Source organism: Ranitomeya variabilis, chromosome 4, assembly GCF_051348905.1.
Source record: "Ranitomeya variabilis isolate aRanVar5 chromosome 4, aRanVar5.hap1, whole genome shotgun sequence".
Lineage (NCBI taxonomy): Eukaryota > Metazoa > Chordata > Amphibia > Anura > Dendrobatidae > Ranitomeya > Ranitomeya variabilis.
The window spans coordinates 10,721,896-10,739,750 of record NC_135235.1 but is presented as its reverse complement, the minus strand read 5'-3'; the positions used below and the strand labels follow the sequence as shown (position 1 = coordinate 10,739,750).

General features: G+C 44.8%; 1 protein-coding gene across 6 annotated transcripts in view; it reads right to left on the bottom strand.

Moving 5' to 3' along the window:
• Positions 1-12,435: 12,435 nt before the first annotated feature.
• ABLIM1 (actin binding LIM protein 1) overlaps positions 12,436-17,855 on the bottom strand; it is a 333,708-nt gene continuing 328,288 nt past the window's right edge. For all 6 annotated transcript variants that reach the window (XM_077257941.1, XM_077257940.1, XM_077257944.1 and 3 more), the window contains 3 exons: positions 16,361-16,435; positions 15,947-16,027; positions 12,436-13,730 (listed from right to left, as the gene is read on the bottom strand). In XM_077257941.1, the coding sequence (XP_077114056.1) occupies positions 13,617-13,730; positions 15,947-16,027; positions 16,361-16,435 (270 nt within the window). In that variant the 3' untranslated portion in view covers positions 12,436-13,616. The remainder of the gene's footprint in view (positions 13,731-15,946; positions 16,028-16,360; positions 16,436-17,855) is intronic.

Genomic DNA, 17,855 nt, shown 5'->3' with positions numbered 1-17,855 from the left:
AGGAAAAATGATGGTGACAGAACAATCACTAGTAGATCAATCTGTCCCCATACAGATCATAATATCACAGCACATGTGCAACTGACACCGGGCGATGTGCTGCAGAGAACAATGATTTCTGTTTCGCCATAAACAATCCAATCACCTGATGAATAGGTAGCATTTTATTGGTCATTGGACAATTGCCAACATGTTTACACCTATGATCTGTCGTGTGTACTGATGGGATTTATAAATGTGAATGCTACATACACACACACATATGTATATGCACATGGAACACACGTGTACACAGAGCACATGCATATACTGTATGTGTACACAGAGCACATACATACAGACACATGCACACACATTGTAGATTACATATATGTATACATACAGTGGGGAAAATAAGTATTTGATACTCTGCCAATTTTGCAAGTTTCCCCCCTACAAAAGAATGGAGAGGTCTGTAATTTTATCGTAGGTACACTTCACCTGTGAGACACTGAATTTAAAAATTAATTCCAGAACATCACATTGTAGGATTTTTTCCATAATTAATTAGAATTTTATTGCCTGAAATAAGTATTTGAAACAATAGAAAAACAGAATTTAATATTTGGTCCATTAACCTTTGTTTGCAGTTACAGAGGACAGATGTTTCCTGTGGTTCCTGACCAGGTTTGCACACACTGCAGCAGGGATATTGGCCCCCTCCTCCATACAGATCTTCTCCAGATCTTTCAGCTTTTGGAGATGTCGCAGGGCAACAATGAGTTTCAACTCCCTCCAAAGATTTTCTATTGGGTTCAGGCCTGGAGACTGGCTAGGCCCCTCCAGGACCTTGAGGTGAGATTACGGAGCAGCTCCTTAGTAGTCCTGGCTGTGTGTTTTGGGTCATTGTCATGCTGGAAGACCCAGACACGACCCATCTTCAATGCTCTTACTGAGGAAAGGAGATTGTTGGCCAAAATCTCACAATATATGACCCCATCCATCCTCCCTTCAATACGGTGCAGTCGTTCTGTTCCCTTTGCAGAAAAGCACCTCAAAGTATGATGTTTCCCTATCACGCTTCACAGCTGGCACGGTGTTCTTGGGGTTGTACTCATCCTTCTTCTTCATGCTCTAAACATGGCGAGTGGAATAGATGCCAAAAAGTTTTATTTTGGTCTCCTCTGACTACATGACCTTCTCCCATGCCTCCTTTAGATCATCCAGATGGTCCCTGGCGAAATTCAAACAGGCCTGGACATGTGCTGGTGTGAGCAGGAGGACCTTGTGTGCCCTGCAAGATTTTACTCCATGACGGCGTAGCGTGTTACTAATAGTAATGTTTGAGACTGTGGTGGTGGTGCACCATCTTGGGTGTCAGGTCTCAGCATTCCTACATGAAGGTTCCTGGAAAGTGGATTGGTCATCGTGGGCCAGTTGAATGGCCGCCAAGGTCTCCCAGTCTGAACCCCCTTAGACTTTTATCTTTAGGGTCATCTGAAGGCAATTGTCTATTCTGTGGAGATACGAGATGTGCAGCTTCTGAAACAACAGATATTGGCAGCCTGTGCTAGCATTTCTTCTGCGGTGTTATCAGTGTGTCAGTGGGAGAAGAGGGCTGCACTTACAATCCAACACAATGGGCAGCACTTTGAACACATTTTATAAATGGTCATAAACATGTAAATAAATAATGAAAGAATAAAGTTACGTTAAAACCAAGCACACCATTGTTTTTATTGTGAAATTCTCAATAAGTTTGATGTGTCACATGACCCTCTTCCCATTGGAAAAAATAAAGTTGGATCCAAAATGACCGACTTCAAAATGGCCGCCATGGTCACCACCCATCTTGAAAAGTTTTCCCCCTCCATATACCAATGTGCCACAAACAGGAAGTTGATATCACCAACCATTCCCATTTTATTTAGGTGTATCCATACAAATGGCCCACCATGTATATATACAGCTCTGGAAAAAATTAAGAGACCACTGCAAAATGTTCAGTTTGTCTGATTTTTCTCTTTAGTAAAATGTAAATTGTTCTTTTATTCTATAAATTTCTGACAACTTGTCTGGGAAGTTCCAAGCAATAAATTTTGTACTTATTTTCTGAAAGTGAGGAATGGTCAAAATAACAAAAAATCCATTGCTTGCAGACCTCAAATAATGAAAAGAAAACAAGTTCATAATAATTTAGAAACACCAATACTAATGTTTTACCTCAGGAAGAGTTCAGAAATCAATATTTTGTGGAATAACCATGATTGTTAATCCCAGCTTTCCTGCGTCTTGGCAGCTTTCCACCAGTCTCTCACACTGCTCCTGGGTGACCTTGTGCCACTCCTGGTACAATAATGTCAGCCGTTCTTCGTTTGATGGCTTGTGACTATCCATCTTCCTCTTGATTACATTCCAGAGGTTTTCAATGGGGTTCAGGTCTGGAGATTGGGCGGCCATGACAGGGATCTGATGTGGTGGTCCTTCATCCACACCTTGATTGACCTAGCTGATTGTCATGGCACATTGTCCTGCTTTAAAAACCAGTCCTCAGAGTTGGAGAATATTGCCTGAGCTGAAGGAATCATCTGTTTTTTCAGGATAACCTTGTATGCGGCTTGATTCATACGTCCTTCGCAAAGAACAACCTGCCCAATTCCAGCCTTGCTGAAGCATCCCCAGATCATCACCAATTCCTCCACCAAATATCACAGTGGATACAAGACACCATGGCTTGTACGCCTCTCCAGGTCTCCGTCTAACCATTAGACGACCAGGTGTTGGGCAAAGCTGAAAATTAGACTCATCAGAGAAGATTACTTTACTCCATTCCTCTATGGTCCAATCCTTGTGGTCTTTGGAAAACTTCAGTCTGGTTCTCCTTTGCTTCTCATTTATGAAAGGCTTTTTTCTAGCTTTACATGACCTGAGTCCTGCCTCTAGGAGCCTGTTACCAATTGTTCTTGCCGTGCACTTCACCCCAGCTCCCATTTGCCATTTCTTTTGTAGGTCACTTGATGTCATCCTGCGGTTGCTGAGTGACATTCGAATAAGATGACGGAGAGTCGTTTTCACCCTCTGCTGGTCTGGAGCTTTGTTGTCCCCTATGTCTACTGTTTGACCTTGTTGTAATGGATTGCTGTCTTAGAAATTTTAAGGATGGAGGCAACATGATACTCACTGTGTCCCTCTGCTAGTAAAGCCAGAACTGAGCCCTTCTATTCCTCACTTAAGCAGATTTTTATAAAACTGAGTAGTGGTGTCTCTTTAATGGATAAATAAAAGGTATATTTTACTCTACCATTGGACTGATCGCTGGAGAAACAAAAAGTTTTTTCTTTACATGTGTGGAATTGTCCCAATCCATTTTCCGTGCGAACTGTAACCACAGGTCGGATGTATTCCTATTTCTCTAAAGCGGTAAGCTGGGTTTGCCAAAAATTCTTATATATATATATATATATATATATATATATATATATATATATATATATATATATATATATATATATATATATACATACACACACACACACACACACACGGAATACTATATATATATATATATATATATATATATATATATATATATATATATATATATATAGAGATGAAATATACATTGCTCGCCACTTGTAGCCTATTTGACAATGTGCCATGACTATAATGGTGTTTTTATCAGTACTATGATGCCGCTAGTAAAATGGCGTCCGTAGGTACTATAGTATTCACATTGCGTCCATAGTAACGCTGTGGAGGTCATTATATGATCTGGAGCAAGATCGCAACTATTGGCGCTACGGCGCATGCGCAGGATGGCATGAAGTTATTTGATTCCACAACCAAGATGGAGATTTTGAGCGCTACTGCGCAGGCGCGTGACGCCAGAGGGAAATTAGCGGTTCTTATTGGCCTCCTACCTAACATGTGACCATGATGTACACAGAAGCGCTATGACATGCGCATTAGCAGTTCTGCTACGCTGACAACATGCTGCCTCCTCCATTAGTGATATGTCTCTCCAAAGGTATGCTAAATCAATGATTAGATAGTTACTGTATGAAGGAGTCGCTTTTTTAATAGTACACTGCTGGCACCAATACACTTTATGATGAAATGTAATTATTTGTAAATTTATGAGGTTCACTGATTGGCTGTATTTAGGGGATGGTAGGGTTATGTCCCTATATATATGTTGTAAAAAGGTTTGTTCACTGCTTGAGAAAGGCTCAGTCAGAGCCGAAACGTTGCATGGAGATGTGGGCTCAATAAACACCTGCATATTGTCTTTAAGAACATGGAGTGCTGCCTGCTTTTGTGAAATATTTGGACTGAAAGCAACCAATGGACGGGTTGTCTGGGCTTTGCACCCGAAGATAAGTAGAGGATTTGTGCTGTTCCATTTTTTTCTACTATATATATATATATATATATATATATATACACTCACTGGCCACTTTATTAGGTACACCTGTCCAACTTCTTGTTAACACTTAATTTCTAATCAGCCAATCACATGGCGGCAACTCAGTGCATTTAGGCATGTAGACATGGTCAAGACAATCTCCTGCAGTTCAAACCGAGCATCAGTATGGGGAAGAAAGGTGATTTGAGTGCCTTTGAACGTGGCATGGTTGTTGGTGCCAGAAGGGCTGGTCTGAGTATTTCAGAAACTGCTGATCTACTGGGATTTTCACGCACAACCATCTCTAGGGTTTACAGAGAATGGCCCGAAAAAGAAAAAAAATCCAGTGAGCGGCAGTTCTGTGGGCGGAAATGCCTTGTTGATGCCAGAGGTCAGAGGAGAATGGGCAGACTGGTTCGAGCTGATAGAAAGGCAACAGTGACTCAAATCGCCACCCGTTACAACCAAGGTAGGCCTAAGAGCATCTCTGAACGCACAGTGCGTCGAACTTTGAGGCAGATGGGCTACAGCAGCAGAAGACCACACCGGGTACCACTCCTTTCAGCTAAGAACAGGAAACTGAGGCTACAATTTGTACAAGCTCATCGAAATTGGACAGTAGAAGATTGGAAAAACGCTTGGTCTGATGAGTCGATTTCTGCTGCGACATTCGGATGGTAGGGTCAGAATTTGGCGTAAACAACATGAAATCTTTGGGATGTGGTGGAACGGGAGATTCGCATCAGGGATGTGCAGCCGACAAATCTGCGGCAACTGTGTGATGCCATCATGTCAATATGGACCAAAATCTCTGAGGAATGCTTCCAGCACCTTGTTGAATCTATGCCACGAAGAATTGAGGCAGTTCTGAAGGCAAAAGGGGTCCAACCCGTTACTAGCATGGTGTACCTAATAAAGTGGCCAGTGAGTGTATATATATATATACATATACACACACACACACACACACACACACGGAATACTTACCAGTCTCCTCTTCGATTCTTTTACATTCGTGAGGAAAGTCTGCGGTGATCTATTTGACTGTGGACTTCTTGATCTTGACATCGTAGGATGCGCTCACTGTCCGGATTCCATGGTGTCATCGATGCAATCAGTTGGTCACATGACATACACTGTGGGCAATGGGGCCAAATTCTACACTCAGGCCCCATTGCCCCTGATGGGTAACATCCATCCCCCCTACATTGCCCTAACTTTATACACTAGGGGCAACGGACTGAAAGAGAAGCCTGAATTCAGTCATTATGACGGCGACCAGATACTTTTCTCTACATCAGTATTTCCCAAACTCCAGTCCTCACGGACCCCACAGGTCCTGTTTTCAGGATTTCCATAGTGTTGCACAGGTGAGACAATTCCTGATGCCTTGATGATACTTCCACTACTTGCGCAATACTAAGGAAATCCTGAAAACATTACCTGTGGGGTCCGTGAGGACTGGAGTTTGGGAAACACTGCTCTACATAGTTGGGTTTTGCTCTTGGTCATGGAGGGACAGAATATTCCGTTCAGCTGCACCCGCCTCGCTGCATGGCTGCCCGCTACAGAAAGGAAAAACAAAAGTTATCGTCCAAAATTAATTAAAACCTTGTATTTATTTCTTCAGATTAAAAACACATTCTGTATATCCCATGTGATTCGACAGACGGGAGATGCAGAGATGGCAGACACATCTCGGGCACAGCTGAACCTAAGGGCCAGGAGCACCCGAGGTGCGTAAGCGACGTCTACAAGAGCCACAAGCTTTGCGACACGGCGCTAACAAAACCGCAGCCTCCTAAAAACATGGTGATTTGGGCCACCAGGATGTATGGTCAGAAGCCACTGGCGACTGCCTGGTGGGGTCGATGGAGGACACAGGGGTTCGCTCATTCACAGGTCCGGTTGTGGATTGCAGTGAGCGGGCGGGCGAGTCCTGGCTCAGAGTCTGGTGCTGTGATTGGTCAGATGTTTTGCCATGATGAATGTTTTGATGTTTTATTGTAGAGGATTTTCAGGGGGTAAGGAATTAGGGGCAGCAGGTGCAGCTCCGAGCCCTGACTGTGCATGTGGTATGTCCAGCCCCACCTATAAGGGAGCAGGACTGCAGGTTACTTTATGGCAACAATGTAACACTTTATTATTCTTCCCATCACAGGATTCTTAAAGAGGAACACACCGCAGACACATCAAAGGGAAAGCACGGCCTCAGATCCTTCATCTGTGCGAAAAATGTGTCCTGAAAACAAAGATTATTGGAAACATCTTTACTGACGGTTTGTTTTGGCTGCAGATGAGCAGAAGTTATAATCTCCGGCCTGGATCTGGGAGCGTCGAGACCAATATGGATATTATTACAACCTGTGCAGGGGATTTCATCCAGCAGATTGAGGTCACCGGGCAGGACAGGCGAGAAAGGAGCGAAACCGAAAAACAAGTGGTGCGACTGGTGGTCACTGGTTGTTCAAAGGAGGAGACCACAACTGAAAGGCTCCAGAATGAGGAAACGTCTGAGCATAACCCACCATGACATCACTGGAGATGCCCAGGTTATACCGGCTGTACATCTATAATTATATACAGAAGGTGCCCAGGTTATACCAGCTGTACTTATATACAGGAGATGCCCAGGTTATACCAGCTGTACATATATAATTATATACAGGAGATACCCAGGTTATACTGGCTGTACATATATAATTATATACAGGAGATGCCCAGGTTATACCAGCTGTACATATATAATTATATACAGAAGGTGCCCAGGTTATACCAGCTGTACATATATAATTATATACAGGAGATGCCCAGGTTATACCAGCTGTACATATATAATTATATACAGAAGATGCCCAGGATATACCAGATGTACATATATAATTATATACAGGAGATGCCCAGGTTATACCAGCAGTACATATATAATTATATACAGGAGATGCCCAGGTTATACCAGCTGTACTTATATACAGGAGATGCCCAGGTTATACCAGCTGTACATATATAATTATATACAGGAGATGCCCAGGTTATACCAGCTGTACATATATAATTATATACAGGAGATACCCAGGTTATACCGGCTGTACATGTATAATTATATACAGGAGATGCCCATGTTATACCGGCTGTACATATATAATTATATACATAAGATACCCAGGTTATACCGGCTGTACATGTATAATTATATACAGGAGATGCCCAGGTTATACCAGCTGTACATATATAATTATATACAGAAGGTGCCCAGGTTACACCAGCTGTACATATATAATTATATACAGAAGGTGCCCAGGTTATACCAGCTGTACTTATATACAGGAGATGCCCAGGATATACCAGATGTACATATATAATTTTATACAGGAGATGCCCAGGTTATACCAGCAGTACATATATAATTATATACAGGAGATGCCCAGGTTATACCAGATGTACATATATAATTATATACAGGAGATGCCCAGGTTATACTGGCTGTACATATATAATTATATACAGGAGATGCCCAGGTTATACCGGCTGTACATCTATAATTATGTACAGGAGATACCCAGGTTATACCGGCTGTACATGTATAATTATATACAGAAGGTGCCCAGGTTACACCAGCTGTACATATGGCACCCAGGTTATACCAGCTGTACATATATAATTATATACAGGAGATGCCCAGGTTATACCAGCTGTATATATATATAATTATATACATAAGTTACCCAGGTTATACCGGCTGTACATGTATAATTATATACAGGAGATGCCCATGTTATACCGGCTGTACATATATAATTATATACATAAGATACCCAGGTTATACCGGCTGTACATGTATAATTATATACAGAAGGTGCCCAGGTTACACCAGCTGTACATATATAATTATATACAGGAGATATTTCCTTTTCACTGGTTTTCAAATGTATAATTATATACAGAAGGTGCACAGGTTATACCAGCTGTACATATGGTGCTCAGGTTATACCAGCTGTACATATATAATTATATTCAGGAGATGCCCATGTTATACCAGCTGTACATATATAATTATATAAAGGAGGCACCCAGGTTATACCAGCTGTGCATATGGCGCCCAGGTTATACCAGCTGTACATATATAATTATATACAGGAGATGCCCAGGTTATACCAGCTGCACATATATAATTATATACAGGAGATGCCCAGGTTATACCAGCTGCACATATATAATTATATACAGGAGATGCCCAGGTTATACCAGCTGTACATATATAATTATATACAGGAGATGCCCAGGTTATACCAGCTGCACATATATAATTATATACAGGAGATGCCCAGGTTATACCAGCTGCACATATATAATTATATACAGGAGATGCCCAGGTTATACCAGCTGTACATATATAATTATATACAGGAGATGCCCAGGTTATACCAGCTGCACATATATAATTATATACAGGAGATGCCCAGGTTATACCAGCTGCACATATATAATTATATATGGAGCGCCCCCAGACGCAGGGCTGCGGGGTACTCGGTACCGGGCCTCTCTGTCTCGGTCTTGGGGTTGTCACGGTGGCCTGACACGGTCCGTGACCCTGCTAAGGGGCGTCCAATTAAAGGTGGTGGTGCGATGAAATAACGAGGACACAGGGTTGCAGTCTCTTTACCTCTTTACTGAAGGCTTCGGCATCCACAATCCAGAGCACTGCTAACAGGGCTGGCTGAGACCGGCCGGTCCGAAGGCACATCCAGAGTTCGCTTTGCAGGTGGAAATCAGTAGCCTTCCTACCAGCGCCTGGGTGTTGTAGTACTTCCCTGCTGAGCACCACGGGATAGTCCTCACAACTGTCGTGTATGTTTCTGTTCTTTCTCTCCGTCCACCAGATGATATGGATAGGACGCACCCGTATGACGGGGTAGGCCTGGAGTTATTTTATAGGGACCCTAGAGACGCCCCTCTCCCACAATTGCCTCCGTTGTCTTCATTAGGTGATTTAGGTGAGACAGCCAACCTATAATTAACTGTCCTGCCGTTGGTTTGAAGTAATGCTTAGAGCCCAATACTTCCTCGGCGTTCCGGCCACTGGCTTCGCGCCTCAGAAGGATGTTGCCGATCTCGGGGCACGACTCCTACTGGTTCTATCGCCTTTGTGCTGTGATCTCGTTTCTCACTTCTCCACAATATACTTCGCTTCGTGTCCTTTCTTAAGATGCCGCCACAATGAGGTGCAGGCGCGGCTCCGTAACGATCTGTCCTGTTCGCTAGGCCACTGCCAGGATCCCACCCCTGACAGGGACCCCCCTGAATCTTCCCAAGTAACGCTCCCCTCTCACTAGATGTTACCTGGGCAAAACCCAGTCAGCTTCTGACTAACTTCCTATCCAGCCCCCAGTTTTACCAGAGTGTGAGGAGTGGCCTAATACATAGAACCCTTTGCTCCCCCTGGTGGCCGGAGTGTGAAGTGTAATGTGTGACTGTGATACCTGGTCAGGTGAACTCCTTTAGTGCAATCAGACGTAACATCACTCCCCTTAGTGGCAGAGCGACGTTACTGCAACGACCAGGACTCTGGGGCGCTGCATATACAGGAGATGCCCAGGTTATACCGGCTGCACATATATAATTATATACAGGAGATACCCAGGTTATACGTGCTGTACACATATAATTATATACAGGAGATGCCCAGGTTATACCAACTGTACATATATAATTATATACAGGAGATGCCCAGGTTATACCAGCTGTACACATATAATTATATACAGGAGATGCCCAGGTTATACCAGCTGTACATATATAATTATATACAGGAGATGCCCAGGTTATACCAGCTGTACACATATAATTATATACAGGAGATGCCCAGGTTATACGTGCTGTACATATATAATTATATACAGGAGATGCCCAGGTTATACCAACTGTACATATATAATTATATACAGGAGATGCCCAGGTTATACCAGCTGTACATATATAATTATATACAGGAGATGCCCAGGTTATACCAGCTGTACACATATAATTATATACAGGAGATACCCAGGTTATACCAGCTGTACACATATAATTATATACAGGAGATGCCCAGGTTATACGTGCTGTACATATATAATTATATACAGGAGATGCCCAGGTTATACCAACTGTACATATATAATTATATACAGGAGATGCCCAGGTTATACCAGCTGTACACATATAATTATATACAGTAGATGCCCAGGTTATACCAGCTGTACATATATAATTATATATAGGAGATGCCCAGGTTATACCAGCTGTACACATATAATTATATACAGGAGATACCCAGGTTATACGTGCTGTACACATATAATTATATACAGGAGATGCCCAGGTTATACCAACTGTACATATATAATTATATACAGGAGATGCCCAGGTTATACCAGCTGTACACATATAATTATATACAGGAGATGCCCAGGTTATACCGGCTGTACACATATAATTATATACAGGAGATGCCCAGGTTAGACCAGCTGCACATATATAATTATATACAGGAGATGCCCAGGTTAGACCAGCTGCACATATATAATTATATACAGGAGATGCCCAGGTTATACCAGCTGTACACATATAATTATATACAGGAGATACCCAGGTTATACGTGCTGTACACATATAATTATATACAGGAGATGCCCAGGTTATACCAACTGTACATATATAATTATATACAGGAGATGCCCAGGTTATACCAGCTGTACACATATAATTATATACAGGAGATGCCCAGGTTATACCGGCTGTACACATATAATTATATACAGGAGATGCCCAGGTTAGACCAGCTGCACATATATAATTATATACAGGAGATGCCCAGGTTATACCAACTGTACATATATAATTATATACAGGAGATGCCCAGGTTATGCCAGCTGTACATATATAATTATATACAGGAGATGCCCAGGTTATACCAGCTGTACATATATAATTATATACAGGAGATGCCCAGGTTATACCAGCTGTACATATATAATTCTATACAGGAGATGCCCAGGTTATACTAGCTGTACATATATAATTATATACAGGAGGTGCCCAGGTTAGACCAGCTGCACATATATAATTATATACAGGAGATGCCCAGGTTAGACCAGCTGCACATATATATATAGGAGATGCCCAGGTTATACCAGCTGTACATATATAATTATATACAGGAGATGCCCAGGTTATACCAGCTGTACATATATAATTATATACAGGAGATGCCCAGGTTATACCAGCTGTACATATATAATTATATACAGGAGATACTCAGGTTATACCAGCTGTACATATATAATTATATACAGGAGATGTCCAGGTTATACCGGCTGTACATATATAATTATATACAGGAGATGCCCAGGTTATACCAGCTGTACATATATAATTATATACAGGAGATGCCCAGGTTATACCAGCTGTACATATATAATTATATACAGGAGATGCCCAGGTTATACCAACTGTACATATATAATTATATACAGGAGATGCCCAGGTTATACCAGCTGTACATATATAATTATATACAGGAGATGCCCAGGTTATACCAGCTGTACACATATAATTATATACAGGAGATGCCCAGGTTAGACCAGCTGCACATATATAATTATATACAGGAGATGTCCAGGTTATACCGGCTGTACATATATAATTATATACAGGAGATGCCCAGGTTATACCAGCTGTACATATATAATTATATACAGGAGATGCCCAGGTTATACCAGCTGTACATATATAATTATATACAGGAGATGCCCAGGTTATACCAACTGTACATATATAATTATATACAGGAGATGCCCAGGTTATACCGGCTGTACATATATAATTATATACAGGAGATGCCCAGGTTATACCAGCTGTACACATATAATTATATACAGGAGATGCCCAGGTTAGACCAGCTGCACATATATAATTATATACAGGAGATGCCCAGGTTAGACCAGCTGCACATATATATATAGGAGATAGACTCGCACACATATATTACACATATTACACCAGGCCGGAGGTTTCTGTAGTATTTGCTTTATTGAGGATTGTACAGATATACATGAGGGTTTCAATACTGACGGATCAGCCCTACAGGAGAGCACCACTGCAGGATTTGGGGGGCTCCTGCAGCTATGGCGTGGGGATGGGGAGGTGGGTTCATACACACATGTTCATACGTTCATCCTGTAATACACGTGATCTGTGAAATCCAGTTACATCCTAAATGGTTAATGATCAGAGATAAGCGGCGTCATGTTGGATCTCAGCAGGTCACCTCCCTGTCCGATCCAGTCCTCCCCGATTGTCTATGTGTGTGGGGGACACGTAGGTGCCGAGGATGATAAATGTCAAGAGAAAACCTGAACCTCAAGAGCCGCTCTCCAACCAGAAGCTACAAGAGAAACCAACCGTCTCACCAAGGCAGAAGCAGGGGCCAAGCAGGGTGACCCTCCACATCCAGAGACCGCACCACCAGGGGCCCCTAACAAGCTCATTTATAGAGACTAACCAGGGGATGGATACAATGTCACCGGAGGATTGATACAATGTTCATTAATCGCTATGGAAACAAAGTTACTATTGCTCCAGCCTCCGCACAGCAGTATCTATAGGCCCTGAGAGGGGGACATCGGGGTCTTGTGTCCTATATGAAGCAGTGGAATGCCCGAAACAAAGAGAAAGTAAAGCAATGGTTAATAAATACGGCACAGGCCTGATATAGCGCCATGTGGGAGTGCACGATTCCTAAATAAGTGAGTGAGGTGACCACTCCAGGAGACTGACTCTGCCCCCGCGCTGCCGAGCAGAAATAGGGGACCGGCGGGAATTCAGCTAAAATCCAATTTCGGGACAGTCCAAGCCGTTCTAGGGAATGTGGTTATAGCGCGATGCCGGCTCCTGGCACAAGAACCTATCAAAGCCTAATCAGAGGAGCCCGGCGGAGCCACACGGGCGCCATCCTTATATTCCCTTACACACAACATACGAATCACGCAGGCGGCTCGCGCACCCCTCCTACATTGGGACCCGGGAGGCAGACATTGCCAGGCAGTTGCATTCAGCTCGCTCTTCATAGTCCAATGGCACACCAAAAATCAGCGGTGGAGCTTCCACACCACCGCCCTGAGCACTAGCACCGCCCCGCCACAAGGGGGCGCAGTATTGGATTGCTTCCTAGAACGCCGGTGACGGCAGCCGCTCAGAACAGCCGGGCCCGCTTCTTCAGATCATTGCGTCTCCACAGAGGCAACTTGTCAAATTCTTGGATCGTCATTTTAAAAAGATCGTGAAAAACTTCAGGTGCCAAATGGCGCTGGTGAGAGAGAAGGGGAAACGCAGCGTTAGTCACATGACACGAACATCCCAAATCTGTGGCTTCTTGTCCTGTCCTCATCGCTATAGTAACAGACACTGACCCCTAAGAGCAGATCCAGGAGAGAGCGGCCCTCAGTGGTGCCACGTGGGGGGCGCTGGGTGCCCATCATTGGACTTCATCCCATATTAGAAGATGGGGAGTTTAACTCCTTAGTGACCAACCCCATGTGTCACTTTATGCACCAATAACTCTGGAGACTCCCAGGATCCCAGTGATCCGGAGACTGCTTTTGTGTGACACATTGTACTTTATACTGGGGTCTAGGGGGTTAAATGGCCACGTTTGGTGCTCACCCTGACAGCGTCGGATGCAGCGGGGTGTCAGCTTCAGCGCAAACCTCCCAACTTATACAGAAAGATGGAAAAACCATGAGGCCCACAAACGTGCGACATCCCGGGAGCGACACTACCTTACCCTGACGGGTCATGTGTGCTCTTTATGTTACAGAAATGCTTTATTTCTGCACTTAATAAAGTATTGGCAGTTCTTTACCTGCGTTTTATTTAAGCTCCACATAGAAGACAAGAGTAAAAAAATCACTCAACCGCACAGTTCAGTGACGTCTTTAGACCACAGGGGGCGCAATTCTCATGAAATCACATCCGCTATGCTTGGATTGTGAAACAGCAGAAGTTATGTGCAAAAAAAAAAAAAAACAGCTGCAGAAAAAACGCAGCATTTACCCTACATGTGGACACTGTCTAAGAATCGCCAGAAAGAAGTCATCACACAGAGTAAGAGAACATGGGAACACGGCCCTGATCTCTCGGGGCAGCCCCCTCAAATTGGGCCAGTCCCGCTACATCCGGGACGGTGGAATCTATGATGACGCTCAAATATAGCAGTATTTCCTTAGGAAGGCGCGATGGCAGACATGAGTGCTTATATTAGAACGTGGCGAGAATCAGCAGACACGAAACACAAAGACCAGGGAGGGAAATCGGGGACCCCCAGGGAGGGAAACCATGGGACCCCCAGGGAGGGAAACCGGGGGACCCCCAGGGAGGGAAACCGGGGGACCCCCAGGGAGGGAAACCGGGGGACCCCCAGGGAGGGAAACCGGGGATCCCCCAGGGAGGGAAACCGGGGATCCCCCAGGGAGGGAAACCAGGGGACCCCCAGGGAGGGAAACCAGGGGACCCCCAGGGAGGGAAACCAGGGGACCCTGAGGAACCCGTATAAAGGGAGAAGCTAGAATCAATAACATGATACATATTATCCCCGCCCTATCACATAATCCCCCCGCCGCAGGGTCCAGAAGTGTCTGGCCGCAGGACCTGCTGGAGGACAGACCGCCGCTCCCGGACCCCAGTGTGGTACGTCGCTTAGAGACGCAGTGATGTGGGGGCAGCGGAGAATGGTCACCATACTCGTCCAATCTGTGAAGCCGAGGCCGTGACAGAAGGGCGGACAGAGGGGCAGATCTCACAAATGAAGAGCCCGAGTCACTTTTTTATCTGGTGTTTTTCGCCTATTTTACATTTGTGTCTTATTGTTCGTATAATTTGCGCCATTTTTAAAGTCTATTTTATGTGTTGCCCATTGTTGGTGCAGTTTTTTTTTTAAGTTTGTGACTTTTTTAAAGTTTGCGCAGATTTTGTCCACGTGTGATTTTATGTACGTCTGAAATTTTTGCAATATTTTTGATGAACAAGCAACTTTTTGATCTAACAAGAAAAATTAGAAAATAAAAACCATTTTGTGACTTTAGGTAATTTTTCTTGAAGAATCGGGTGTAAAAAAAAAGTCAATGAATTTCACAAGAAAGAAAAGTGACTTAAAAAACAAACTGCAAATGATGAATTGTGCCCTGAAATGTTCTCTATGTATAGCACACATTCTGGTCAGGAAAGTGTTAATGGCAGCAGATTCGGGGTCACGGTCCAGGGTTTCGGTCTCTCCTGGACGCCGCTCATATGATTGGGCAATAGAGTTTGTGATGATGACTTTCAGATGATGGAGATCCTCCCATGACGTCCTCCCTTCCTGGAATAACAATCCAATATGGACGTCTAGGGGTCACGACCTGTCTAGAGGCGTCATCCCGCACACCCCAGCTCCACCATCGGTGACCAGGCTTGGTCCTTGCCGTGGAGCTCAGTAAGGAGATGGCGCTGATGGCTGCATTATATGTGGACGGCCATGCCCGTTACCTCGAGTCTGGTCCTGTCCACGTCTCTCAGCATCTTGTTGCGGCCTCGGTTTGTTACCAACAGCATCTCGTATGAGTAAATCTAGAAAGAAGCAAACAGAAGTGTCAGCGAGGGACGCAAGGACCCATCGGGAGACCCACCTAATAGACCACCCTCGCAACGTATAGAGGGTAGCATACGAGAGTGCAAACCATGGCGAGTCTCCATTATAAAGCACAATGGCGGCCGGTGGGACCGATAGGTAGATTGTAGGACCCCCAAAGTGAAGATTTCCGATTTAGGACATCCACCCGACCTGCCCCAATAGAGAAGCCCATAATGATCGGTACCCAGAAAGCCCAAGTCAAGGGAACCATCCTCCACCAAGGTGCTGTGCCCCCGTGCAGACCCCCCATCTGGTACATGCACACTTGCCTTAGGCTCCAGCATGTTAGGCATTGACACTCCCCTATCCATTCTCATGACGGGAACATGGCCATCTGGTAGTGACTATGTGGAAAAACATTTAGAGAAGCACTAGTTACACAGAAAGCCGGGAGGGAACCTGCACACGACATCCAGGACACGTCACACATGCAGCTAAGAGGATGAGCCCACGCGGGTCTAGGCACAAGGACAGGGATTAGGCAGGGAGGTGGCGTTACAGCTCAGGGCCACATCTGACCATAATGGGGGCCACACTACTTTATCCATTGCCCCCCACACTGCCACCTGCTGGTGACGATGGAGAACTGCAGCAGGTCAGCCATCAACCTCATCTTGGCTTCATTGTTTTACAACAGACAGGACAATTTGCTGCCGTTCATTGGTACCAAAAATAAAGCTGAAATGTTCTTACTCCCCGGATCTGTTCTCAGGACTCTGCAGCACCGAGGCGACTGGAGCAGCGCACAGGACAGGACAGAGGGCCAAGTAAGACAGTGAAGGCAGCGCTGGCCTCCTGCACAGCAGTGCTTTATACCGAGGGACAAGGAGCACTAAACAGCACAGCAGTGATTTATACCGAGGGACAAGGGGCACTAGACTCCTGCACAGCAGCGCTCTATACCATGGGACAAGGAGCGCTGGACTCCTGCACAGCAGTGCTTTATACCATGGGACAAGGAGCGCTGGGCTCCTGCACAGCAGTGCTTTATACCATGGGACAAGGAGCGCTGGACTCCTGCACAGCAGTGCTTTATACCATGGGACAAGGAGCGCTGGACTCCTGCACAGCAGTGCTTTATACCATGGGACAAGGAGCGCTGGACTCCTGCACAGCAGTGCTTTATACCGAGGGACAAGGAGCACTAAACTCCTGCACAGCAGTGCTATATACCGAGGGACAAGGAGTGCTGGACTACTGCACAGCAGTGGTTTAAACCATGGGACAAGGAGCACAGGACTCCTGCTCAGCTGTGCTTTATACCATGGGACAAGGAGCGCTGAACTCCTGCACAGCAGTGCTATATACCATGGGACAAGGAGCGCTGGACTCCTGCACAACAGTGCTTTATACCATGGGACAAGGAGTGCTGGATTCCTGCTCAGCAGTGCTTTATACCATGGGACAAGGAGCGCTGGGCTCCTGCACAGCAGCGCTATATACCATGGGACAAGGAGCGCTGGACTCCTGCACAGCAGTGCTATATACCATGGGACAAGGAGCGCTGGACTCCTGCACAACAGTGCTTTATACCATGGGACAAGGAGCGCTGGACTCCTGCTCAGCAGTGCTTTATACCATGGGACAAGGAGCGCTGGGCTCCTGCACAGCAGTGCTTTATACCATGGGACAAGGAGCGCTGGACTCCTGCACAGCAGTGCTATATACCATGGGACAAGGAGCGCTGAACTCCTGCACAGCAGTGCTTTATACCATGGGACAAGGAGCACAGCTCTGCTATACATGACAGATAAATAAAGATCA